The sequence below is a fragment of the Diorhabda sublineata genome, chromosome 2 (assembly GCF_026230105.1).
Source record: "Diorhabda sublineata isolate icDioSubl1.1 chromosome 2, icDioSubl1.1, whole genome shotgun sequence".
Taxonomy (NCBI): domain Eukaryota; kingdom Metazoa; phylum Arthropoda; class Insecta; order Coleoptera; family Chrysomelidae; genus Diorhabda; species Diorhabda sublineata.
In genome coordinates, this window is record NC_079475.1 from 19,074,426 (window position 1) to 19,102,313 (window position 27,888).

Below are 27,888 nucleotides of genomic sequence, written 5' to 3' on the forward strand. Positions count from 1 at the left end.
AAGGAGTACAATTGGGCGATAATTCGATGCTAAATTTTTATCTGTTGCTTTATGCAGAGGTATAATTATAACCGTCTTAAGGCAGTTGGGAAAAGTGCCATTTTGAAATAAAAAGTTAATCAAATTAGTAAAGTGATTTAATGTGCAATCGGAAAACATATTTAATGTAAGTCCATAAGTTCCAGATGAGTTTTAATTTTTGATGTGCTAAAACTCCGGACATAAAGAAGAAACTATGTAAGTTAGCGCAAGCATCAGGAAATATGAAAGAGGGTCATGAGAAGGGGTTATAGAATTTGATAAACTTTTGCCTACATTCACAAAGTAATTATTGAGGTTCTCAGGTGAAGTAGAGATTATGCTGGATGAAGAATCCTTATTTCTTAGATCATTCACAATGGACAATGTTTCTTTAGAAACATTACAAGAAAAAGAAGCTTTGGCACTTTTATTGTCTTATGATAAGTTGTTCCGTATAGTTTAGCGTAATTTTGAACAAGACGCTATCCGAGAATTTTCTTATATACGAATCGCATGATCTTTGTAGATATAAGTAAACCTTTAGTGGACCAGGGTTTATTTTACTAATTTTTAGTACGTCTGAGTGGAAAAGAAGTGGATGCCAGAATAGTTAGTGATTTAATGAATCTAGAATGTTTTCATCACCAAAGAGAATGTTGCAGTCAGTTGTTCGACAACGTTGCTTGAAGTTTTGAGATATTTTTTCCGAAACGATACGGATTAGTTTGCGAGAAGAATTTTTAATATTGGATTCAACCGAATTAACGACAGTACAGTCAGTGGATTCAGGATCATACGATGATACAACAAAGTCTATAGTACTAGAACTGGTTTTAGTTAATCTGGTTGGTACCGTTATATGGATGACCATACCAAAAGAATCAAATGTTGACTGAAGACATTCTTGACCAGTACACTCACTGGAATAACCAAAATAGAGATCGCCGCATAGAATTAGTTTGCTTTTTAGCAGTAAGGACTCCGGTAAGGTCAGTAGTTTGTGACAGAAAGTATGCACGACAGCGTTTGGTGTTCCACAAATACAAAAAATATAGAGGTACTAAGTACCTAAGTCTTTTGGGGAACTAAATATCTCTATTTAATGCTCCTGGATTTCTTTTTGTGGGGTTGACTGAGTGCTAAACTAAAAGTACATTAATGCAATTTGGTCAATTGAATAAATATTCTCTATTTGGAAATAAAGGCTTGTAGATTGGAGGGAATTGACAATTGACTAATATCTCTCTTATAACAATAATCGACGTATACCGATGATAAAAAGACCAAAAAGACCCCCTCTACAAATATTTAAGAAATGACTGTCATCTTTTAAATATTTTTTTATATCTTTGAGCAAGAAGCTATTCAATATTCATTTTCTGTAAATTAACATGTTAGTCGCCAAACAGCCTACTGGAAATATGAACTATCATTGATAAAAATTCCTTATCAGCACTGCTCCACCACATAACTATTTTTTTAATTTAGTAAAGTATCTAATATCTAAGAAATATCTTCTAGCTGACGTATGAATACCTAATTTTTTCCAATATTTAAGATGTTGACATTTATGGTTATGCTTTCTGACTGTGATTGATTAACTCGTGTAAAGGAATGTAACTGAATTGAGTAGTGCTACTCTCGACAATTTTTTTATAAAATCTCTTACTACTATTATGCCTTTCAATCCATGGACAAATTTCACGGATATTTTATAATGATATTTTAATTTACACAAATATATTTCCCTACTACGATCGTTGTGAATTAATTCTTGTATTCTTTAAAATCCTTGATAATACTATCATACCTGTTTGCCTCACTCTGTTAATACCACTGACCCCGCATCTACTGCATTAAATTTTAACCTTTCTTTATTCAATTTTTCATCTTACCTTATAATATACAGCATATACTTTTCATTGGAATAAACTTGTTCATTGATATTTTACATCTACAAGTTATAAGTAGTGACATATTTTGCAACAAACAAGAAGTGCTACGGAAAAATGGTCAGTTTTTTCCAAATACTATTTATAATTTGTTTAACAAGGACGGTTATTACAACTTTTCATTCTAATGAGAATTTAGTCGCAGTAGTTCAGGTAAGTGATTAAGTTAATTTGATTATTGAATGTTGCACGAGGTTTTTGATTTTAATCACTATTTAGAAACCGTGAGACGGAAGCTATAAAACTCGTTTTTGAAAACGTAAGTGAACAGATTTACATAAGCATGCTTATGTTCTACGATTAATATTTCTGTATTCTATTTTTTATCAATTTTTCAATCTATAGAATCTGTATACAGAGTGACTTATGTATGGAACACCTAAATTATCTCGGAAACAGCTTGTGCGATTTTTATAAATTTTTGTATACAAGGGTCTTATGATATGGCCGGTACTATTTTGTTATTTCAAATATATCACCCTGTATATGATTTTTTCATATTCATATCAAATAATGGACGTGGAAAATTGGGTTATATTGAATTCACGTTTCTTCTCAGGATTTTCGCTTGAGATAATTATATAATTTGTCCAGCAAGAGTAGAAAATTGTTTCTCTGTTGTATCTCTCATTCTTGGGTTCAGTTGACTGCTCTTTAATCAATTTGTTATTGATATTAATCTTTATTTTCAATCGGATCTTACAAAATGAAGCATTATAATTAAAATTAATTATAAGAAGCGCTCAAAATACGCGGAATTTCACAAACAGCTAGACATTGCCTCGTGATGTTTGAAATGTTTAATGCTGAACTTTTCAGAATGTGTTGTTATACGCGTCATATTTCAGTTTTTTAGAGATACTTGAAATATTCATCCTGGTCAATAAATGGAATTAAATCACATTTTTATGCGATGATTTTCTATGACTCTCCACAAGGATTAATTAAACAGCAGAATTGACGATCAACTCGCCTCGACTTTTCGTGATGGAGTTCTATCCCGAGCCACCATTGTTTGCTGGATTTTCCAATTCAATCGTGGTCGTCCTTTGCCACAGGATGAATGTTCTCCAAAATCATCTGTTGTGACAGAAAATGTCAATGCTGTGCATAAACTAATAATGCAAGATTGTCACTGGACATTCTGAGAGATTTAGGCAAATTTGGTCATTTCTTATTAGTTCCACTGACACATATTCAATAAAGCATGAACATTTGGTTGTGAAGAAGATTTATTCGCGTTGGATACCGCATAACTTGACAATCGTTTATAAAACTGCTCGTGTCGATTAGTACAAATAAATTCTGAAAATATTCAATCGCGGTGCTTCAAAAAACATCTCAGATCGTAACAGGTGACGAATCATGAATCTATGCAAAAAAAACCATAACTGAATAGAAATCGACTGTATACAGGGTGAGTTGTTTTCAAGTTATCAAAGGCAAAGTTTTGATGAACTCTCAGTGTACAGTGAACAGTAACTGAACGTTTAATTTAGAATTTGTTGTGATTGTTAGTGTCGCAAAATGCCAGATACTTATTCAAATTTAGAATATGCAAATATAGTGTTTGTTTATGATGTCTGTTATGGAAATGCTACAGCTGCTGCTGAAGAATATCGTCAACGTTTTCCATACTAAAGATATCCTGATAAAACGTATTTATTAGAGTTTTGAACAAATTGTACGAGACTGGATATGTCAGCACTGGTAGATTTCCACAAAAAAGGGTGATAAACACACTCCACGAACAAGGCTTATATCCTCATCACGTACAGAGAGTACAGCTCCTACAACCACAAGAATACGCTAACCGTATGAAGTTTTGTCGGTGGATAAATAATAATCATCGTGTTGTATCTAGTATACTCTTTACGGATGAAGCTACATTTACCTGTGATGGCATTAATAATACTCGTAACTATCTGGTATGGTCGGACGAAAATCCCCACGCAACAGTCGAAAGCAATTGTCAACATCGGTTTTCTGTAAACGTGTGGTGTGGTATGGTTGACAGTTATTTAATTGGTCCTTCCATATGGAGAATCGTCTCACAGGAGACAACTACCTAAATTTTTTACAAAATGAATTACATGGCCTACTAGAGGATCTTCCTGTAAATATTAGAATGCAGATGTACTATCAGCACGATAGAGCTCCTGCACATGTCGCTCATCAGGTCAAACAACATTTGGACGAACGTTTTCCGGGGCGTTAGATTGATCGTGGAGGTCCCATTAATTGGCCTGCAAGATCTCCAGACCTCTCACAACTAGATTTTTGTTTATGGGGTTGAATAAGAAATGAAGTCTACAAAATAAAAGTGGACACACGGGATGCACTAATCAGACGAATTGAGAATACTGCAGCCCATATTAAAGAAGAAAGAAATGAATCAATCGGGAGAGCAACAAACGCTTTTCGTAGACGAAGCAGAAAATGTTTAGTCAATGGCGGTATTTTTGAACATATTGAGATAACGCTATGATTAAGAAAATTTTCATGTGATAATTTGTTTATTTGTTAATATGCTATAACTTGAAAACAAATGAAAATCGGATAAGAACATATTAGTTTTTTTACATTATTTTCACATGTATAATACACTCTAGAGTTTGGTGCGCTCCTCCCGACTCACCCTGTAGACCTTTAAAGACTAGTCAAATTCAACACAAGCTAGTCACGCACGAAGCACTTCGAAACAAATGGATGCTTGGTTTTTCGGAACAATAGACAAGTCTCCACTGTTCCATTAAAACAATGTTAACTGGTTAAATATGAATGGAATTATTGGTACACCAAAATTTGTTTGCCAGAAGAAGAAGAAAAAAACAGGGAAACAATTACCAGAAGACGAATCATTCCTCACGACGACAATGCGAGATCTCATACATCATTCCAAACAATAACTTTTTTGAACAGTGTGAAGTACCAAAACAACATTTAAACAGAAATTTCACAGATTAATGAGAAATCGTTGATTGATTGTCTCTTAACTGATGAAAAATGTCTAGTTGTCGAGTGTGAGGATAATATGTTTCAGTTACAGCTACTTCACCAAAAGAGTCCATAAACTTTCCTCAAGGATATGGAACGAAAAACATTCAAATTAGATGAACATTATTGTACTTGTACTATCATGTGAGCTGCAGATGCACACAATATGATTTGAGCTTAAGATATGATCCAAATAATCGTTACAGGAATCCCTAATTCACGACTAGCATTCTAAACGGATTTTTTGAGATTCAAAGGAACGAATCTCATACTCACCTTTTTCTGTTTATGTATCAATTGTAACTGTTAGGTTAAATGATATAAATGTAATATACAAGATTTGCCACTTAGAATATTGATAATTTCCTCATTAGTTTTAATCCTAGACGGTTGACCTTGAGTGATTTATTGAATAACATAGTTGAGAACTGTAGAAATACTTCGTTCAAAAATATGTCTCCTTTAAGTTTAGTTTAATTTAAAAGTCAAAGATTTTCATTTCTTAAAAATATTCGGTATAGATATCGATAACTTTGTGGAAGGATCTACTTTTTACGTGAAGATAGAAGACTCGATCTACAAGTCAAAAAACCACGGATCAGTTACGAGGGCTGCTACTTAAGTTTTAGGATATAGCTACACTGATGTGGGTATGTCAAATTTGACATTGCCGTCATAAAGTTTCACATTTTTAATGGTGAACCTACTTAGAACGTGTTGTCATATGAGTGCTATTTGAGTTGGTAACAGATACTTGAAACATTCATCTTGGTGAAAAAATAATTTTTTACGAATTTCGACGTGAATTAAACCAATAACAGTGTGTCGATCAGCTCGATTTGTCTTTTGGTGATAAAGTTCCGAATTCGAATGTGGCCGCACTTCGCTACAGGATTAATTTCTTAAAGATCGTCCAAAATCGGCCGTTGTGCCAAGAAACACCGATGCTGTGCGTAAATTGATATTGCAAGATCGTCATGTGACATACCGTGAGATTTAGGCATACTTTGCATTAGTTTCACTCGCATACATTGAATATTGCATGAACTTTTGTTTGTCAAAAAGATTTTTTCGCGTTGAATACCGTTTAATTTGATAATCGCTGCAAAGAAATGCTGAAAAAACTGAATCGCGGTGCTTCATGAGATCGTTCCACTAGACTAACGAAGAACGGTATATTCTGAATGGTACATCAATATTTATTTGTCAGAAGTATTTGAAAAAATCAAGGAAACCAATCATAGAAGACTAATAATTCTCCACCATGACCAAGCAAGCTTTCACGCATCAGTACAAACAAAAACGTTTTTGAACAGCGAAAACATCGAACTGATGTGTTACCCGCCGTACAGTCTTAGTTTGGCACACAATGATATCTTCTTATTCCCACAGATCAAAAATGAATTACTGGGTCAACGTTTTTCCATCCTGAAGAAGCGGTTGATGCGTTCAAATCAACTGTTTTGGAGGTATCTGTATCGGAATGGAGAAAATGCTCCAAAAATTGGTTCAAATGCATCCGAAAGTGTATTGATAATAATGGAGAATATTTTGAACAATAAAGCCATATCCAGTATGAATATTTGTTTTTATATGTGTTTAAGGAGAACTTTCTGAACCTCACATAATCTCTAATTGTCATTAGAGTCAGAAAACTGTCTAGTAAATTGACATTGTCTTTTATTCCATTAGAGGGTTTTTCTATAGCTTATCTAGAATGTTTCAACAGTTATAATTCATCCAGTAATCTAATATCCTGATACTGATTTTACAATAGTCAGTGAGATTTATTTCTGTGTCCTATTTATTAATATCCAAAGGTAATTTTATAGGTAAGACTTGTTTTGTGATGGAGAAGAAGTAAAATTGCCTTATGAACGTAAATTGTAATAAAATCTAGAATATGAATATTTCATCACTTTTCAACATAATCACCATTAACATTTAAACAAGATTTGTCCTTCCTTCATTAAAAAACCCAAACTATTCACGCATATTTCCTTCATCTAGGTATTTTGCCTTGACTATAAATTCAACAAGCTGCCAGGTGAATATTAGCAAAATTCATTTGCATTAGAAAAAAGAAAAAAAAATTATAATCGGCATATATAATCATATGATAGTCACGTGAAAGAATCTCATTGAAAATTTAACAAATAAATTCATTCTATACTAAAATTCATCATCAAAATTTTTATACTTTTCAAATAATAAAAAAAATCTCAAATGTATTTTTTACAGAGGTAAGACCGTAAGACAGCGTAAGAAACACTTTGTGTGATTGATGCATTTGAGCGTTCATAGTCAAACAAATAAACTGACGATTTTAACATAAACTAACAATCTTATCACCACAAACCATCAAATGACGACGATTTTTTGTTATTTTATTATCAAATTATCTTAAACTTTCGATCTAATAATTATTGATTCAATACAAATAACATTACAGTATATTTATTGATTTTGTATAAGTTTCAAATTATATACAAAAATATTTATTTTTTCGAAACTAAGTAATGTATATGGGACAGCACTAGGACTACTGTTCTGAAAATTTGCATGCATGAATTTTCCAAAATACTACTAAAATAATTTCAATTTTCTGAAACTTCTAATTATACCGTAAGTGGACCCAAACTTCGGTATTTTAAGAGGAATGTGATGGTTTTTATTAAATCTTTGGAATTTACACAAAATTTCAATATAACCTTATAAGAGGCATCGTATGCCTAAAGTCCACCATTTTTCAATTATTTCACATTTTCGAAATTTTTGGAGGCATGCAATCTTGTTTTGTTTGTATATTATATATTATATTTGTATATTAGCTAAACAACCGACAATTAGAAACCATGAGGATTTCAATTTTTTCATGTTTCTACTAAGACCGTTAATCTGAGATATATGGATTTACTAACGAAGTCCCCTTAATTCAAAGCGTAGAATCCAATGGTGAAGACAAAATGGGGATTGCTATTCAAAAAAACCAAGTTTTCAAAGTTTTTAGATAACGAAATTCGGCACCATTTTCTAAACACCCTATATAAATTTTTGTCAAGGTTTTCACACATTTTGAAAGCTGTAAGTGTTATTTGTCCAAATTTCGAAAATATTAGACCTGACTCACTTAAACTTAGAAATATAATTTTTTTAGTGTCCAAAAGTTTCGAAAATGTGAAGTAATTAAAAAATGGTGGACTTTAGGCATTCGATGCCTCATATAAAGCTGAATTGAAATTTTGCGTAGATTCCAAAAATTTATACCATAGCCATAGCATTCCGTGTAAAATAAGGAAGTTTGGATCCACTTCCGATTATAACGGAAGTTTCGGATAACTGAAATTATTTTAGCTGAAACGAGTATTTTGGAAAACTAGAGCAAATTTCCAGAAGCTGTAAATATGTACTTATATTAGAGTAGACAATAGGATGGTCTTTAATTTTTATCTTCCCTTTCTATAGAAAGAGTACCAATGAAGCGGTTTATTTATTTTTCAACAACATAAACAAATTTGTTTTGTTTCTGCATAAGACTTTTTGTCAGGACAGCACAACAAATACTGATCAATATATCTGCTACAAAGGATAGAGTGAAAGCGGGATAGACGCTACACTTTTTGAAACAAAATTGCAATAACTCTATTTTTTTTAATGAAACAAAATGAACTTCAACTATTGTGTAACACAATCCACTACATGAAAACAAAAACACTTTCCTTGTATATAAAAAAATTGCTCATCAATACAGCTGACGATTATTTTTTTTTTTTTTCAATGAGATTGAAACAATAATTCTATACATTATGCAAATCATCGAAACATATTTTTTCCAACGACTTTTTTATGTTTTTGTTTATTTAGCTCCACCGCTATCGGTGCAGCTGACGTTTGGAACAACTGTTATATATTAGAGGAAAACTATTATTGTTATGATTTTCAGCCGCTATAATGAGATGAGAGACTAGCGAAGAGTGAAGAGCCTTGAACTGAAATCAGACACGATTCCTATTTCAAAAATGACCCATTCATTAAACACTATAGTGAATTATTATAACTCCCTAATATTCGTAGCACGTTGGTTATTGATATACCAATTGGCATGAAACGGCAGTATTAGAAGAAATATTCTCTGTTTGTAATTTATAAAACAGCCTAATTAATTAATTAATGCATAATTCAATAACTTTTTTATTTGTTTCAATCTGTTATTTACAGCTTTTTCGACACGGACACAGAACACCAGTTACGTTTTATACCAATGATCCTTATTCCGATAAAATATATTGGGGAGGTCTCGGCGAGGGTCAATTAACAGGGGTAAGGATATATGATTTTTGAGTACTTTTTTCAATTTATTTCAATCTTTGTATTTCAATTTTTACGAGGATACTAATAATATATCGAAAGAAACCTGCAATATTCAAACTGAGAAATTGATTTTGAGTAAAATATTATTGCTAGAATTCTTTGAAAGGGGAAACAAGTCATAAATTATCATGTGCAGCTTTAGAATTATCATCATCGAACAGTTTCTAACATTCAGTTTATAAAAAGGAAAAGGAAAACTACATTAAACATTTTCTTCTTCTTCTTTGGGTGCCCTCTTCTAACGAATATTGGCGATAAACCCAGCAAAGTCATTTCTGTCTCTGGCCCTTCTTATCAGTGTCTGAGAGTCTAAGCCGGTCTACTCGCGAATATTCTTCATCCAAGAAGCCTGTCGTCTGCCAGAACTACGTTTTCCCTCGATTTTTCCTTCGATCAGAAGTTGCAAAAGTATTTCTCATTTTCCTAGATATGTACTAGATACGAGGTTTTTCGAGTTTTTGTTGATTTTATAAGTTCTCTTCTTAATTAGTGAAATGGGTGGTACACAGAATACTCAGTATCCTCCGAAAGATCCACATTTCGAAACTCTCTAAGCGCCTTAGTGAGTCCAAGTCTCCGTTCCTTATAATAAGGTGCTGTATACATAGCATTTCACCATTCGGTACCGGATTTTAGGGTCGAGTGCTCGGGATGTGAACAATTGTCTCATATTTAGAAAGACATTTCTTGCTTGCTCGTTATGTGATCTTATTTCTATATCTGGGTCTATATATTTCGTAACATCACAGGTATTTAATTTTCTGGACATTTTCGATGATGCCACCATTTACGTTGATAGACATGGGATGATGGTAGGAGATAGTCATGGATTTGGTCTTTTTGATGTTGATGTTAAAACCATGATCATCTGAAAGTACATTTATAACGAGGACAACATATGACGCATACAACATTGGACAGAGAGACACCATGACAATGTTGGGTTTTATCTTGGGGGAAGTCAAGGTAATGGGGGCCCCTCAAGTTTATTTGCTATCACAACCCTCAATTCTGCTCAATAATTTCTTAAATACAGTAGACACAGGAAAATATACTCTTTTATAGTTCAACAACATAAAGTTCATAAGTCAAAAACAGGAATGATTATGTGGCTCCCATTATTACACCCTGTTTTTTCTAACGTAATATTCACAAACCCTTTTATTCTTCCACCCCCGTGCAAGCTTTATATGCCCAATTCCTGCAAAAAATACATCTTAACCAGATGTCATTATTTTTCTCTAATTCTTCCTCACTCATATTTTCACCCGAACTTCTGTTGTCTGAAGAATTTCCACGCTGTCCTGATTTTGAACGTCTTGGTAACTTTACTCTCTTTCTAAAAACAGCAGCCTCCGCCTTTCTATTGGTTTTCTTCTTTGCAATTTTTTTATTTGCCTTTTCGATTAAACAGTCCTTGTTCGGCGTAGAAGTTATTATTACAGATATTTGTTTCTTTAATCACCTTTTAGTTTCATCTTTAGTAGGTTTCGACGGTCCCGGTAATGGTACAATTTCTTGAAAAGTAGCTTCAAGAACCACATTGTGTTCTGGTTGTTGATTGGATGGTTGCGTATGTGGAGGATTCCGAGTTTGTTCTGGAGTGTTTTGAGAAATTCCTTGCTGTTGTGGTTCATTGGGATCCGTAGATCTATATAGATTGGATGGTGCGTAGTCCTCCACAAAGAATATTTCAGGATTATCAGGCCAGATACTTAGAATCCCTTAGCCACTTTTTCCAAAGTAGCAATTCTCATGTATGCGTTATTGAAAAGCTCAGCTATTTCAAAGGGAGTTATTTTTTCATACGCATGATTTTTCTAATATTTATCACACTGCATTAATGTGATGTGAAGTATGTGGGAAGATTTCCAAAAGAACGATTCCGTTAGCTTTAAAATTTCAGGGGTTTCCCTCGTTATCTAAACATGCTGCCCCTGAAGGACCTTTTTTTGAAGCAAAGAATTAACTTGTTCTCTATCATAAATAAACACTGGGGAACATAAATCCCCGATACACTGAATGCATACTTTTATGTTTCCCGTTCTTGGAGGAACTTGCTTTAATCCCCTCTTAGCGATTATTTTTCCAGGTTTCTGTGAGGTAGAAGTGCAAAAGTTAAATTGCGTTTCAAAAAGCCACGATGCCATCCATCATCTGCGTTTTTCTTATGCTTGTTAAACGGGCATCTCAAATAGTTTGTGTCTGCATAGTCACATTTCTTGACTTCTTGTCTTGAAAGTCCATAAAATGACTTTGAAAACTTTATCACGTGTTTTGCAAGTTTTTGTTCTTCAACTTTAGAAAACAATGGGTTACGACCTAGATTTGGATCGTCGTATTTATTCGCTTGTATCCTTTTTTGTAACGTGCTGATTGGTATGTTAAAAGTTCAAGATACCTCCCGGACGGACCGACCATTTCTTATAGCAGTGACAGCAGCCGTAAGGTTCTGTGGAGTCCAGAAACCCTTATTGGTTGTCCTTTTGTGCAATGTAAGCATCTGGAAAGATGTTAAGCACATCACAAAACATAATTACATAAATCGGATAATGGTGGCCGGCTCGGATTACCCTTATTTGAATGGCTATCATAACCCCCCCAAAAAAAACGATCTTCGTTTCGGTGGCCTCAATAAAAAGAATGATGAGAAAAGATATTTACCTCCAGTCACGATAAACGAAACCATCAAGAACAACTCTCCACAAATTTTTCGAATCGTACAGACTGCAGAATAATTTACGGCACATGTTTTTTTATTGTCAACAATTGACGGTGATTGGAGTCGCACATCGTCAAGCTATCAGTAACACTATCATGTTAACAGAGGAAAACTACTTTCTTGTCTTGATACATTCAGGGTGTTCTATATACCAGAAAGTCTGACTTAAAGCAGACCGCTTGAACACGAAGTAATGTGTTAACAAGTAAATGCATTTCCTCTGCTAAAAAAATGTCTTGGTTGACTTATTGTCCATCAATATTACTGAAATAACAAATTTTCGTGTCTCTATTTTTGATTTATTTGGAATTCTTCTTCTCGTAAAAACTGAATTTATTTTTGTAGTCTTCTAACTTTTATATATTTTAATGATTTCTTCAGTGACATATATTATATTTTAATCATATTTAAACTCACATTTTCTGCCGCTGTTATTGTCCGTTTTATATTTTTTTATCCAATTTTTAGGAAGGCAAACGTCAACAATATCGCTTGGGTCAATTTACACGAGAACGTTACGGAGGCTGGTTACCTCAGAAGTACGATAAGTCTATATTTTACGCCAGAACAACTGACGTGGAAAGAACTCATATGTCTGCATTATCCAATTTATATGGATTATATCCGGCAACAACTGACGATATATGGCATCCATTCTCTGATTGGCATCCAATCCCTGTTCATACAGCTGATCCCAAAGTATTCAATACTTTCCCGTCTTTTTCATGTAAAAGTTATTATATAGAACGGTCAAATTATTTGGCTAGAAATGAATCGTTAGCAATTAATGAGAAGTATACTAAGCTTTATCGGTATATTTCTCAAAATTCAGGCGAAAATGTAACCAGTTTGAGGGAAGTACATAATGTTTATGATTGTTTGGCAGCTGAACACAGCATAGGTTTGCCATTACCGAAATGGGCCAAACATATTTATCCACAGCCGCTGTCGGATTTGGATGCACTATATTTTGACTCATTTTCACATACTGTCAAGTTGCAGAGATTGGGTAAGTACATTATTTTTGATATTGTGAAAAATTATTATTGGGAATATTCATATATGAAATAATATCTGATGGAGCTAGCTGGCGAAAAGAAAGTAGGAGATGGATTTTTGGATCCCTGAACATAGGAAGCATGAAAATATTGAATTCAATCAAAATATCCATTAATGACGGAAGGAATTTCGAGAGTTGAGCTGTCTGTAATTAACTTTTAAATACAGGAAGAAAGAAGAACACTACTTAATTTACTTCGTTAATTTCATTGTTACTCACCTTTTATGTTTTTTATGGGATAACATTATATATCCTCTTCTCTTTTCTGATATTTTGAGTTTGACATCTTACTACGAATAAGTTAAATAAAGTTGGTTATTGCTAGTCGTCTGCTAAACGGAGGAATAAAATAACTTAATCGTCTATTAAATAACTTAATCGTCCGATAGTAAGTGAATTGTTTGAGAAAACACTTTGGAAAATAAAATGCAATATTCATTACAAGATTTTAAAAAGGAAAAATTGAAAAAGCTGTTCTGTTAGGTGTTTTTTTTTAACGTAGCGCTTCTGCGATAGGTCCAAAGTATAGAGCTACTGTAAATTTATGTAAACTTGGCTTATAAGAAAGATAACCTAACCTAACCTATTTTTTTGCCCTGAGGCACGGTGAAAGCTGATACTCCACGAGAGTAGTGTACGCCAGGAGGAGAACAAATTGTCATATCATCGGCGTAACCTAACATAACCTTACCCAACCTAACCTAACCTAACCTAAATAAATAAGAACATAAACCTATGTGTAAAAATTAAAAAAGTTAAAATATGTACATAAGTATAAATGAAAACTTAAAAGGGTGTATAATTATAGATAAAAGGTTAAAATAAATGTATAAATAAAAGGTATTTAAAAAATTGTATAGATAAAATAACTCCTTTAACTAATTAAATTAAAGAAAAATAAATAAATAAATTAAAAAATAAAATTAGTTTGAGGCGGATACAATACGTTACAAAAATAAATTAATCACAAACACAAAACACATACGACTTATCCGTCACGCTCTCTATCTATATCTTTTTTTTTCTTTTTTCTTCATTACCACAGTTACGGTTTCAATGACCTGGTCGTAGACTTTTTCACTATTGATGGCAGCAGACATCATGGTCTTACAGTCGAGAGTGCCGTTTTTTTATTGGATACTCCAATACCACGTGATGCGGGACCTCTGGCACACCGCATCGGAGGCATAGGTGGTCTCTGGCTTTTTTTCCGTATGTGAATTTTTTAAACATGGACAGGGCATGGGTTGTTTAAAAAAGTAATTTATGCGGCGGTGTGCACATTTATACCCCGCCTTCACGTCTGGTATTAGAGTCCTCGTCCAAGCAGCCTTAGAACCCTCTTTCTGCCATTCACGCTGCTATTTTTCTAAGCTTTCATCTCTTTCTATATTTTTAATTTTTTATATTATCTCTGAATTGTATACTCTGACCTAACCTAAATAATTTTTAGTTTTAATCAATTTAATTAATAAAACCTGCATAATTCGTGAAGTTTAAAAATATTAGTATATTACCCATCGAGGTGGGAAAAATTTCATCACTGTCGAGAGATTAGATGTAATAAATGAGTGAATAATTATAAATAAATCTCAACCAAGGCGCGAAGCGTTAAGTTTAGCTACGATCTCGAGACAGGAATGAAACTTCCTACCGAGGTTTGTATTGTATTCTATTTACAACCATCATATTTCAATCAAAACTGATAGATCTTTTTACATTTAAGAAAAATTACCAGGCATTTTTCTCAGAATAATCAAGCAGGTACCTATATTGTTACTGTTGCTATGTGGTAAACATCTTTCACTAATATAAATTAAATTCGCTAATTATAAATTGAGAGAAATGCCCTTCGATAGAGATTGATGGATTGTAACCCTCCAGAAATAAGACATTCGGGTTGGTGCCAGATAAAAGTAAGCATTACTACTTAAAAGCTATTCCTATATAAGTAGTGCGAAGAAAAAAAAGGTGAACAATACCAGTTCCGAAAGTGTACTCTCAGCATAAAAAAGCCGTCTTTGCCACTTTGTGAGCAATGTACAGTATGATGCTACAAATTGAAGAAAAAAGTGTTCTTTCGAAACATGGGAAACTGTCGGCCTTCCTAAAACTACAAAATGTGGACTTCAGGCCAAAAAAACGAACGTATTTTACAGGAAATATTTAAAGGATTTTTCAAATAAAGCTCTAAATGAATATCTACCGATAAAGGTAATATGTTTATGATCTTTAAATAAGTATTTTTTTTTAAATCGTGTTTGAGCTTATAGTGGAATTAGTGGAAATGAAAATTTTTGCTTCTTTTGAAGAAAAAATCTCGGTTGAAATTCCAGATTCCAGAACACATACAAGTAGATAATTTTTCATGGCTGCTCCAGTACGGGTAAAGATCATTCGAGACTACATGAATTTGAGTAAAAAGATATAAATCTATAGATTTTTTATCCAGCTTAGAGGAAAAATAGTAAGAAATCAACCAATTGGGCACAATACAATAGCTAATTTTCCCCAAAAAATTACTACCTTTTTGAATTTAGAGGATTCGAGAGGCTTTATAGGCCACGCTCTCAGAAGAACCACCGCTACGTTAACTTGCCAACAGCGGTGCAAATGTACTCTAATTAAAATGTCTGGGAGGATGGAAATCTAGTACTGTAGCAGAAGGTTATGTGGATAACTCAATAGAGAATAAAACCAAAACTGCCAACATGCTGTTCCAATATGCCATGTCTTCTGAAGCTGTTGCAAGTAGTTCACAAACCTTAGTCATTCAACAACAAAGTAATTTGTCGACCAAAGAGGTAACTGTTGGAGACGCCAGAGCTGGTACTGGCTTAAATATTTCTATAAACGCTCATAATAATTAAAATTTAACTATTAATTTCAATAAGTAGTTTGTTGTATTTGAGTTCATTGTTAGTTTTTATTATTTGCTATTAAATAAGTATTATAATATTTGTCAATGTGTTATATTTTTAAATATAAAAACTCTTCATCAAGAATATATGGGAAAAATTTTAACGATCACAATATTTCATAGGGTGGAAAATGAGGGCGGAAAGTAGAGGTGAGTAATACGACACTTTCTACCCTTCACTGACGTGTTGGTAATGACAGCATTGCATATGTTGTTGAAAACAAGAATATTTTTTCAATCGTGTGGTTTTTCTTACGTTGGTTAGATCGATTGTTACATACTGATTTTTTTTCTACATTTATTTTTTGTTTTTGAGCTGAGAAACTAATTTTAAATTCTGAAAAAGTGATAATTACTAAGATCTGCAGGAATCTATCAGATTTTCTTCTAATTTGAGAAAAGTAGCGGTAACACGCATGTTATTCATCCAATAATCGGACGACCAATTCATATTATTAATCCGTTTAGCAGAAGACTAGACACTTCGAATAAAGTAAGATACTTGCTTGTATCTGGAGGAAACCACGTGAGACTCAATTATAGCTCATGTATCTTAAATATTTTTAGATTGCCATAGTACGAGGATATATTGATATCTAGGTAGCCTAGATCAGTTCCATCCATAAACAAAATATTGTGTTACCATAGCAACCAACAATAGCTTAGTAAAAGTTTTAGTATAAAGTTTGACGTCGAAAAAGTAAACCAGAGTTACGTAATAACTTAAAAAAAAGATGTCCACGAAATAGTGAAAATCGAAAAATTGGAGTATCGAGCCATCATCAAGTCCCTGTATTACTGTTAAGAGCAAAGCAGATTTAGGAAGATATGCTTAATACCTTGGTTGATCGAAGTCATGCGACCGTGAAAAATTTGGCTGCAAGCTTTAAAAGAGGTGAATTTCCTATTGAAGATGATAACCGGTCGGGAAGGCCAGTTTCTGTATCAGTTCCCGAAAATATCGATGCAGTTCATGACATGATTTTATCAGACCGTCGAATTGGGCTAAATCATATATCCGAAGCACTGAATATTTCATACGAACGCGTTCATCATATAGTTCACGTCAATTTGGACATGAGAAAAATTGCTGCAAAATGGATCCCCAAATGATTGAATGTTGACCAAAAGCGTGCAAAGGTACAAGCATCGCGTTCCATCTGTGCTCGATTTGAAAACGATGTAGACTTCTTGAGCCGAATTGTTACTATGGATGAAACTTGGCTATATTTCTACGATCCAGACACAAAGCAACAATCGATTGAATGGTTCACCAAGACCTAAGAAGTTTCGTCTCCAAAAATCTGCTGGAAAAGTTCTTGCTTCATTTTTTTGGGATTGCCATGGTGTAATCATGATTGATATTTTGGCTAAGGGAGATTACTATTCGACATTACTGATAACTCTAGGGGAAAAAATTGAAGAGAAACGACGCCGAAAGCTATCCAAAAGTATGTTGTTTTTGCAGGACTACGCCCCTGCAAACAAATCTCATGTTGCCATGCAAAAAATTAGTGATTTAGGGTTTGAATTACTAGAACACCCCCTTTATTCACCAGATTTGGCTCCGTCTGACTACCATCTCTTTCCTCAACCGAAAAAAAGTTTAAAAGATCGTGAATTTCCTTCTAACGAGGAGGTAATAAAAGATTTGGAGGTCCGGTTTACAGAACATTTTTTTATAGGTCTAGAGACATTGCAGGTGAAATGCTGAAATAAATGTATCCAATTAAGAGGAGAATATGTTGAGTAATAAAATATTTTGACATTGAAATTTTGCTTGGTTCTATAGTAGGCTAAGAATTTTTCAATATCTCATAATACTGAGATTTTTAGACGAAAACTACTAGCAGAGTTACTTCGTTGACAAATGTTTTTGATATAAATATCATCAAGTATTAAAAATTCTATATTTCTACTTTCTCTTTCAGGAACTGGTACTCTACTTTTCGAGATTCTGAAGTATTTTGACGACATGACAAGAGATCCAACATCATCCCAAAAATTTCAAATGTTTAGCGGCCATGATTACAACATAGCTGGTGTTTTAAATTCCTTGGGGGCTTTCAATCCTCCACGTTCCGTACCTTTTGCGAGTAGTATTTATTTTGAACTAAGAAAAAATAGAAATAATACTTACTACGTGAATGCTTGGTTCAAAGAACAAAGCAAACTCAAAGGAATCAGGATCAAGGGTTGTGAAATTGATTGTCCTTTAGATGAAGTAAAACATCGATTGAGTAAAATTTTAATCGATGTGAAAACTCTGGACTTAGAATGCCAAGAAAACTCACAATTTATTAGTACAGTGGCGAAGGAATTTTACGATGCATTCAATGAAGAATTTAATTCAAAGTCTAAATCGGATAAACAAAAGAAAATTTAAATAAAATTAGTCACTTGAGTATATTTATAATCATTTCACTTAAATTGATGAATAGATAAATTGACATATATAAATCATAAGAAATATATTTATTCAGAAAATATCCTTTCCGTGGATCATAAATCAACCATCTATATTATAGATATTTATATGGAGAAATCTATAAAACATTCTTGAATTCTGATTTACACTCACACGAGTAGACTAATTTGGTGATCCATTGGTACTTGAGTAGCTTTGTATCAGTTGTAACAATGATTTTCACTCCAATGATATTCGTACTACTCTATCAATTTATTTGCAATAGATACTGATTGTCCTTTCTCTTTTCCCGTCTAACCTATTCCGTAACATTCTTTATATTTCAGAGATCTCAGACAATGAGTCTGAGATTTTGTGTCTTCACTAAGTAGGTCATTTGTTTGTTTCCATTTTTTGGATGCATAGATTTGGAATTGTTCTATCTAAAAATTGGTACACTGTAATCTACCTCGTAACAATCAAATTCATATGAATACATACAGAGTGAGATTTATGTGTGGAACGCCTCGATTATCTCGGAAACGGCTTGTACGTTTTTTATAAATTTTTGTGTACAAGGGTTTTATGATACGGTCCGTATTATAGTGGTATTTACATTGTTGTCAGATTTTTGCTTTTTCCGGAAAAATAATGAGCTTTGTTATTTCAAATGGATGACCATATAGTTTTTCGCTTTTCGAAATCCTTATCATTTTTCATCTTATGTTTCCTGAACCTAAATGCCATAATTTCGGATAGCTACATTTGCGTTATCACCGCCAAAGTTAAAATAATACATTTAGGTACCTATGACTGCTACAATAACAAATTTGACGTTTCAATAAATCATTATTGTTGAAGTTTATTGAAATTCACAATGATCCTTTATCTGAAAAAGAACGGTGATGGGCATAGAAGTCAAGAAGAAACGTGTAATAATTTATATCCCAACCGAAATCCCACAACAAGATCTACTGTCAATAAATTAGTAAAAACGTTAAAGGAAACTGGTTCAGGAAAAGATTTATCCAAATCAAGGCGCAGAAAAACTGCATCAACTGACAACAAATCTTAAAAAGTTAATGCCCTGTTAGAAGACGATCCACACTTGAGTACTAGACAAATATCTAGGAAACTTGATATTTAGCAAACATCCGTAATGAAAATTTTACGTGATAATAAATTCCATCCATACAAAGTAACGTTGGTTCAAGTGTTGTCTGATGACGAAGCGTGTGTGGTGATGCAATACCTAAATAATGTGATTCGCAGAAAATGGATTGGAAGGCGTGGTTTTATCGAATGACAGCGATCACCCGACATGAATCCTTTAGACTATTTCCTATGGGGTCACTTAAAAAACATCGTTAATACGATGATTAGGTAATTGAATGAAGTTCATTTTTTAAAAATAAAACATCAACTAAATGACGGCCCTCTCGAAGAGGGCGAACGCAGATTTGTGAAAACTCTTGTCAATTGATCTTGGGTGATTGCTGACATTTACTGGCAGATATTTTCGTTTAGCTGACTGATGTCCCTCGGATTATTCATGTAGACTTTATGTTTGAGTTGCCTCTACAAAAAAAAATCAAGAGGCTCAATTCAAGGCTACGTAGGGGCCAAGGGACATCACCTCTTTTGGAAATTAGTCTCACAGCCGCCATAGAGTCATTTGATGTTACAGGTCACTCCGTTTTGTTGGAACCAAGTTCTCGTATTCGCTATTCTTGAACTCGCAATTCTTGAGTCAAATATCCCTCTAACATCGCAACATTACAGTCGGTGTTAACCGTTATGTTTCGTCCTCGTGAATTTTCAAAGAAGAAAGGGCCAATAATTCCTTTGCTTGAGATTGCTGCCCATACCATGCTTTCGGACTATGCAGTAGTTTTGGATGTTGCATTTTTGGATTTTTTTCGGTCCAATAATGACAATTTTGTCGGTTTACGAACCCATTTAAATGAAAATATCCTAATCTGAAAAATAGGATATTGTCAAAAATAGTAAATCGACTAAGCATTTCTTCAGCAAATGCCAACCTTGTTCCAAAGTCGGTATCTAATAATTTTTATATAAACTGGAGCTTATAAGGATGCAGTTTAATATCCAGCTTCAAAATTTGTTGTAATCTTCGTCGCGACAAGTTTAAAGCCGCCGATCGCCAATATTGTCTGTGGTCCTAGACGTTCTTGGACAACCTTTTGCTGGTGGTTTAAACGTGAAACCGGTCTCTTCAAAACGCTTAACCAATATTTTAATCAAATTTCCACTCGGAGCTTCATTAATGTGTCTTGATCAATATTCTAGACAATTCAGTCGCCATGTCAAGGCGTATGAAAGACCGTTCTCGTAAAACGCGCGAACACAAAAAACGCGACGCTGTCGGTCCAGTGACTCATGGCTACTAAAACTTCTCGAGTGCAACTATCCAACCACGCTAGGCTCCCTCCGCCCAAGCACCGTTTACCTCGCGAAAAAAGATGCAATATGCACGTTCTACGGCGCCACCCTATATGTAGGGTGGTCCATTTGAAATAACAAAGTCCATTATGGAGACACCACCATAATACCGGCCGCATCACAAAACCCTTGAGCTCTAACACTTAAAAAATCGTATAAACCGTTTCCCAGATAATTGAAGCGCGTTCCCTACATAAAAATTACTCTGTGTACACCTGCTTTATGATAAGAAAACTTTTGGATCAATCAAACTTCAATCCAATATTTACCTGTTCGACTTTCGACTGTTTAAATAAATTTAGTTAATATAAGAACATAAAAGGTTTACGCATTAAAGAGATAAATTTATAGCACCTAAATGGCGGCAACACATTTTATAAGTTCTTATAAAATAAGTTGCGTTTCTTAGCATATCCTTTGAACTACAATGAACTTTAGTAACTTTTCATATCGCATGGATATATTCATTTACGTACATTTTTAGTCGATACTATTAATATTTTGGTTTTTAGCAAATTAATTTTGTTTTCTTAATTTTCACTTATAAATAGTTATAAGACATTAGATATGAGATATAAATTTGAAAATATCTGTGTCACAAGAATTTGTAAACAAAAAAATAGAACTTCGACAATTGAATAGGTAGTCCGTAGTGACCAAAACTCGCCATAAAATAACTAAACAGATAAAGACGATAATAAGTAACTCACAGCCTAAAAACGGAGTGTTGCCAGGTCGCAAAAAGTCGTGATCAATCATAGGAAACTCATCTAAAGTAAACTAATTTAGTATAGGTATAAAAGCACAGAATTGGGAATAAACTAGACAAAATGGAAAGTAACTCTCCTGAAATAGGTAGATTTAAAAGAGAAAAAATGAAGACTTGAAAGTGAATCAAAAATCGCAAGAATACCACTAATAAAATACGGCAAAGGCGATAAATTGGATATGATAATAGAAATGATGGATTTTAGGAGGAATTCTAGCGAATTTGAGAGAAACATTAAAAAACGCATTAAAATTGGAAAGGAAAATAAAATGCTACAAGAAGAAACAAAAAAAAAGACATCAAAGAGCATCTAAACAGTTTTACTTAACAAGTAGTATATGAGAAAAATTTCTAGACATAACGAAAAAGATTATTTAAGAAAACTAATGATCTGAAAATTTTTGATAAAAAAAGGAAGGGCATATAAATGAGAGTAATGATACCAAAGAAGTGAATAGAACAAAACATAAAAATAAATATAATAGAAAAATAAATGCTAGAAATATGAATAATAATAAAAATAAATAAATGAACAATTGCGTTGAACAATGAAAAGTATAACAATGAGCTTCGAACAGTTATCAAAGGAAAGGAAAAACAGGTAAAAGAGATGATAAGTGATAAAATAAAATAATATACTATAAAAACTATTATTAATGCTTCTAAATGTCCTTGATTTTAGATGTTTTCTGTTTTAAAATTAGTTTTTATTGATAATTTTTGAAAGAAAGATGGAAATACATTAGAAACGGTAAATATATAAACACAAGAATAAAGAGAATCAAAATGGAATTATTAGAAAGAAAACTTTTATAAGAAAATAACTATTTATTAGAATATTACTGGAGAAAATTGATGATATAGAGAAAAATGTACTGATCATCAGACACTCAACTACTGGAGTCAGTTATAACGTATGATTAGGAATATGCAAGAGTGAGGTAACTGACGAAACGAAAAATAATAATGAGGACACAATTATAAATATATGTACATGAAATCACATGATAATAGTAAATACAGAATTAGATCACAAATAAATATGCATAAATTTACCAGCAATACATTCAGGATACAGGATAATCCAGATTTCAAAATTGAAACAAGACGTCCATTTGTAGTACAAGAAATGTTCGATACCACATGTCAAGAATATCTCAGTTTACATCCTCCTTTAAATATTTTTACATGAGAGAAACAGTGCACTTAATCGTATGATTAACTGACATTTTACATTTAACCCAATCTATCAAGTAGTTTACTGTCCTAAGTATTTCCAATGGTTGTGTATCTTGATTATCAAGAAGTTCCAGTATCTCGTTGTTTATGTGGTTATGAAGTCGTTCTTCGAGACCTTCTGCAACCTTCTTTATCTCTTCTTTGACTGTTTTCATAGTTCTCGGTGTATATCTTTATTGCAGACATACCACGAGGCGTTAACTATATTCCTTGGTATTCCGTTTCGGATTCTTTGCACGCAAGCATAACTACTCTCACTTGTACTGCCCCATAGTTATAAACCATAAGTCCATAAGGGTTTGAGTATTCGTTTGTATACTAGCTCCTCATGTTTATAAGTTGTGAGCATTTCTCTAATAGCCAAATGTAGTTGTTCTTATCTCAGTTTCAGTTCCTCTGTTTTCTTTTTTCTATGTTCCTGCCACTTTAGCTTCGTCTAAGATGTGGTCCTAGATATTTGTATTACAGTATCGTCTGCAAATATAGCCAGCGTAACAGGGATGTCACAAGTATAGTTCAGAATTGGTTCCAAAACTCTGCCTTGAGGAACCACAGCTGCAATCAGTCCAAGCTCTCTGAATATTCGTGCAACTCTGACAGGTTTATTAGCAAGTGAGTATTTTCTGATTTTTAGTAACAAAGCCCTTTCCCACTCTTTATCATATACTTTTGCAATGTCTAAAAAACAGCTGAGCAAGTTATATTTTCTTTGAGAGATGTTTCTATTATATTTGTTGAACGATTCACTTGATCTATTGTAGAGTGCCTGTTGCGGAAGCCAAACTAATGGGAATAATTAATAATGATATCGATCTGTAGGATTCTACATTATACACTGGTTTTCCTGGTTTGGGTATCATTATCACTCCAATTGTTTTCCACATTATTGGTAGGTATTGGAGCCTAAATGATGCACTTGTAAGGTTTGTGAGGTTCACAATGGCCTTTGCAATATTTTCCTGTTATTAAGTAGTATCCCAGGAGTTTCTTGGGGTTTATGCTCTTCTTGGTAATTTTCATTAACTCTTTAGAAGTAGTGAACTTTATTTTTTCGAGGCTTCTAATATTTTATCATTCATCAATACTCCTATCATCGTCACTAACATTTTCATCATTATTTTCCATGTCAGTAGTTTGGAAAATATTCTCTAAATATGAAGCAAATGCATTTGCCTTTTGTTGATGATCACGTACCCAAGATCCATCTTCTATTCGAATTAGCGGAATCTGTTGAATTGCTCTATTCAATTTTTTCGTACATTTACGCAGTAAATAATCGGTGATTGGTCATCTGTTAGTTCACTTAGATATTGTTTTAGGGATTCGTTTTCATTTTGTCTATTTCTTCTCTTACTTGCTGTATAAAGTTGTTTAGTTGGTCTTTATTTTCTGCAGTTCTTGTCTCCCACCACGTTTTTATAGCTTTCCTTTTTCTTTTTGTTAAAAATAAACATTGAAAATGCATGAAAAACTATGTGGTTGAATACAATCGATATTAAGGCTTGTAAAATGACTCAATATCTTCGGAACCATCCTGACCATTGTTTTAGATCGTCAACAACTATATTAGTTGAGGCAAAAAATGTCATGTTATGTCATGTGAAAAGCTATGTGAGTCATTCTCTAGGAAATATAAACATTAACGTACTACAAATATCGGTGGCGATTATCAGTTATTAATCTTTTGAAGTTTATCTGTCAATCACCATTAAGTTATAAGACACAATCAACAACAATAATTGTTCAATTGTCATTAAAAACTATTATAATAAGTAATTATAGTTTTTAAATAATTGCGAAGTGAGTGGAGGTAAAAATGTTTGGATACGTTACATGAGTGGTGAAATAAATCTCTATTGGTTACTTATAACTCTTATTATGTAATATTATGTAGGTTCAATTCATAACTTATATTTTAATCACCGTACTGCAGTGCTAAAGGATCAGCGGCTCCGTTCCAGCTATTCCAACATGTGATACCGGCCTTTTGATTTATGATAATTATTATGTTCCATCTAATGTTACTTAATTTTACGTTGACAAAAAGTATTTTTAGTAGTCATCGAAACGTTAAATTATTTACTTGTCGGCACCACTGTATCATGTTAAGTCATTACGTTTAGTTATAAAGTTGAAAAAATATATATTACACGGATCAAAAATACGAGGCATCGCATTACAATAAACGCGCAATAAAATAAAAAGCGTGCCTCCATTAATAATAAAATTAATGGGACCGGTATTCAAGTTCGTAATCGAAGAAATTACGCTAACTAGAAATGAAAAATTTGACAATTATGAGACTCCCCACGTAGAATGGATTCTTTTTCACTTCTTCCTCGTTATTTGAATAGCTCGATAAACTTATAAATTAAAAAAAAAATATTATGTTATCTTCATTATGTTATATACAGTAGAGCTAAAACAAATTTTTTGTTACTATTACTATGAAATATACATTTTTCGAAACAATTTGGTTAGCTATCATGTATTTATGGGCGCGGGCGCGAGTATTAGAATTAAGGATGAAGAGTATGTATGTAATATAATAATCGAAATTCGAAAAACTACTCAAGAGTCATATATTTTAAAAAACTACTGAACTTAGTATGGGGCGAAAGCTGCTATCAAACTATTTCTCGTGCGTGCCTAACCTCTAGAAGTAGTGTAACTCTGCTAGAGTCGACTTAGACATCGTTGGAAATACATTCGATGGATTGCCGTGTCTTCGAGTGAGATGGTCAACATTTGGATCGAAATTGTTTGCCTTAGGTTCGTGTAAAGGTCAGTTTTGCTCGGTGAGACTATTACGATGATCATTCAACGATAATCGTTGAGCACTATTTTTTTGGTATTCTCATGGAACTGTTTTGATCCGAACGACTATCCTTAGAATCGCAGACGGTGCTCGTATGTCTTGAAAGTCATTCAGAAAAAAGACTGAATCCAGTAGTTAGTCGTCAACGATATTTCTTTTTGAGGAGATCACGCGAATTACTACTGATGGGAACCATCATGATCTGTTATTCATATATTTAGTGATACAATGTGTCCCTTATTTTACCTTCCATTAACGTATCGCCTAGCTATTATTCTAATAGTAGAATCACTTACAATATTACGAATAGGTAACTATAATTTCATTTACTATAATTTGTGTCCAATAACATTTGGTAAGTAAGATCGATTGAAAATAATAATTGCCAATAGACATTGTTGAAAAAAAAACATCCAGTTGACAGAACGTATTTATGAGCAAGCCCTGTCTCAAATTCTATCGGATGAATCATTACTTCCGCAAAAACATCGAACTTAAAGACATTAAACAAGAAGATCCTTGAGAAGTCAAACTAATAAATATCAAACACATCCACTTGTTACGAACACGAATCGTCGGCAATCATCCAATTGTCCAGAGACTAGACGAGAACAAACGATTGGATTGCCATTTTCCTTTAAGAAATAATTATATTAAATTACCAAAGCCAAGAAGAAGTTACCAGCACCTACCTAATCAATATCCAGATTGAACACTTGAAAAGATCATTAGCTCAAAATGTACCACTGGAAGTAAGAAATACAAGTTACGAAGCAGCAAATATTATAATTGCAGAAAATTTGCCAAATGTGTCTACTGCTACGAAAAAATGTGTGTTGAGTTTAAAGATAACAATAAATCAAAATACTATTGTAAAAAGTGTCATACATTTTTATGCCTGAAACACGTTAATATTTATTATGATCAATAATCAAATTAATTATTTTTGCTATCATTCCTAGTTTCTTTCAACATTACTTTTTATGTTTAAAACAAATACATCATTAGTTGGTAAAAAAATATTTTTAAAAATAGAAACTGATTTTTAGGCATCAAAATGTAGGCATGTACAGATGTGTGAGAATATGAGAATAATATTTTTTATTATCGAACTGTATTCACACCTACGAAGATATTCGAATAGTAATTGCAAGGAAAATATTTTTGGATATATATAAAATTACATATTTAGTTATCGGGTCTGGTGAACCCTGGATAACCTGGAATTCCTAGAATAAGACAACTCGACAGTTAGTCGAGTCGTGAAAAATTGTTTTATTAGGGCAATTGTTCGAGATACGATGATCGAAGGATGATAAATGTCTTGGGTGAAAGTCCAGCTGTATTAAGTGTTTTTAAATATTTACGTGGGAAAGTGCACATTGCGTGGTAGCCACGTATTGATTGATTACTGATTTGACTATTGGTCTAATATTTGATACGAATGTAGTTTCTTGGCACCGTTTTGTATTTCTCTTAAACAGTTTGCAAGTCTGTAACGCTTCTTGCAGGAAAGAAATAATATATTTTCTTACTGTTGAGTAGCTTTTCCATTAAAAAGTCAAAATGCCTTGGTATAATACATTCAACTATAATCCCCGAAAAAGAAGAAGAATAATAATCAATTTTCACGACTTTTGATCTCGAATATCTAAGAACGTTCACACCTGACCTCATATGACTTTTCAAACAAAATTTAGAGTACAAAAATCGAAAGTTATACAAACTTATTTCGTTTCATACCGTAGTTGACCTGCTTTTTAAGCTTAAGTGACTGCACTATTTCAATGAAGCACTTATTAGTATACAAGTTGAATAAAAGTCGTTCCAATAGCAGCTCCATATTTACAGTTTATTGCCAATTCCCACATAAGAATACAATTATAGATTGACAGTCGACATTATTTTTAAAATTGTTTACTTTTCACACATAATAAAAGTATGTTGACTGTGGGAAATATTTGTTCAAATTACCAGTAATAAACGTTGAGTGGATGAATAAACACACTTTTAAAACTCATTTTCAATTAGGTGTTATACAAACACTTGTGAAGGTGCAGTACGTTTATTGTCAACTTTAATATCTCTGTGATTTAGGTGAAGCATACAAGATTGTTCTCATAGGAAAATCTTGGAATTAAATTTGTTT

The 27,888-nt window shown here is 33.1% G+C and overlaps 1 protein-coding gene across 1 annotated transcript; it reads left to right on the plus strand.

Moving 5' to 3' along the window:
* Window positions 1-1,842: 1,842 nt before the first annotated feature.
* Window positions 1,843-18,513, plus strand: LOC130440559 (testicular acid phosphatase homolog). The gene is made up of 4 exons (XM_056773809.1): window positions 1,843-2,126; window positions 9,189-9,290; window positions 12,532-13,072; window positions 17,975-18,513. Exons 1-4 carry the CDS (start codon window positions 2,031-2,033, stop codon window positions 18,427-18,429), a joined length of 1,194 nt encoding a protein of 397 aa, XP_056629787.1. The 5' UTR covers window positions 1,843-2,030; the 3' UTR covers window positions 18,430-18,513.
* The last annotated feature ends 9,375 nt before the right edge of the window (window positions 18,514-27,888 follow it).

Coding starts and splice junctions, on each gene's coding strand:
- LOC130440559 (XM_056773809.1), top strand. CDS start 2,031: ATGGTCAGTTTTTTCCAAATACTATTTATAATTTGTTTAACAAGGACG. Junction 2,127..9,188: donor ATTTAGTCGCAGTAGTTCAG/GTAAGTGATTAA, acceptor TGTTATTTACAG/CTTTTTCGACACGGACACAG. Junction 9,291..12,531: donor GCGAGGGTCAATTAACAGGG/GTAAGGATATAT, acceptor TCCAATTTTTAG/GAAGGCAAACGTCAACAATA.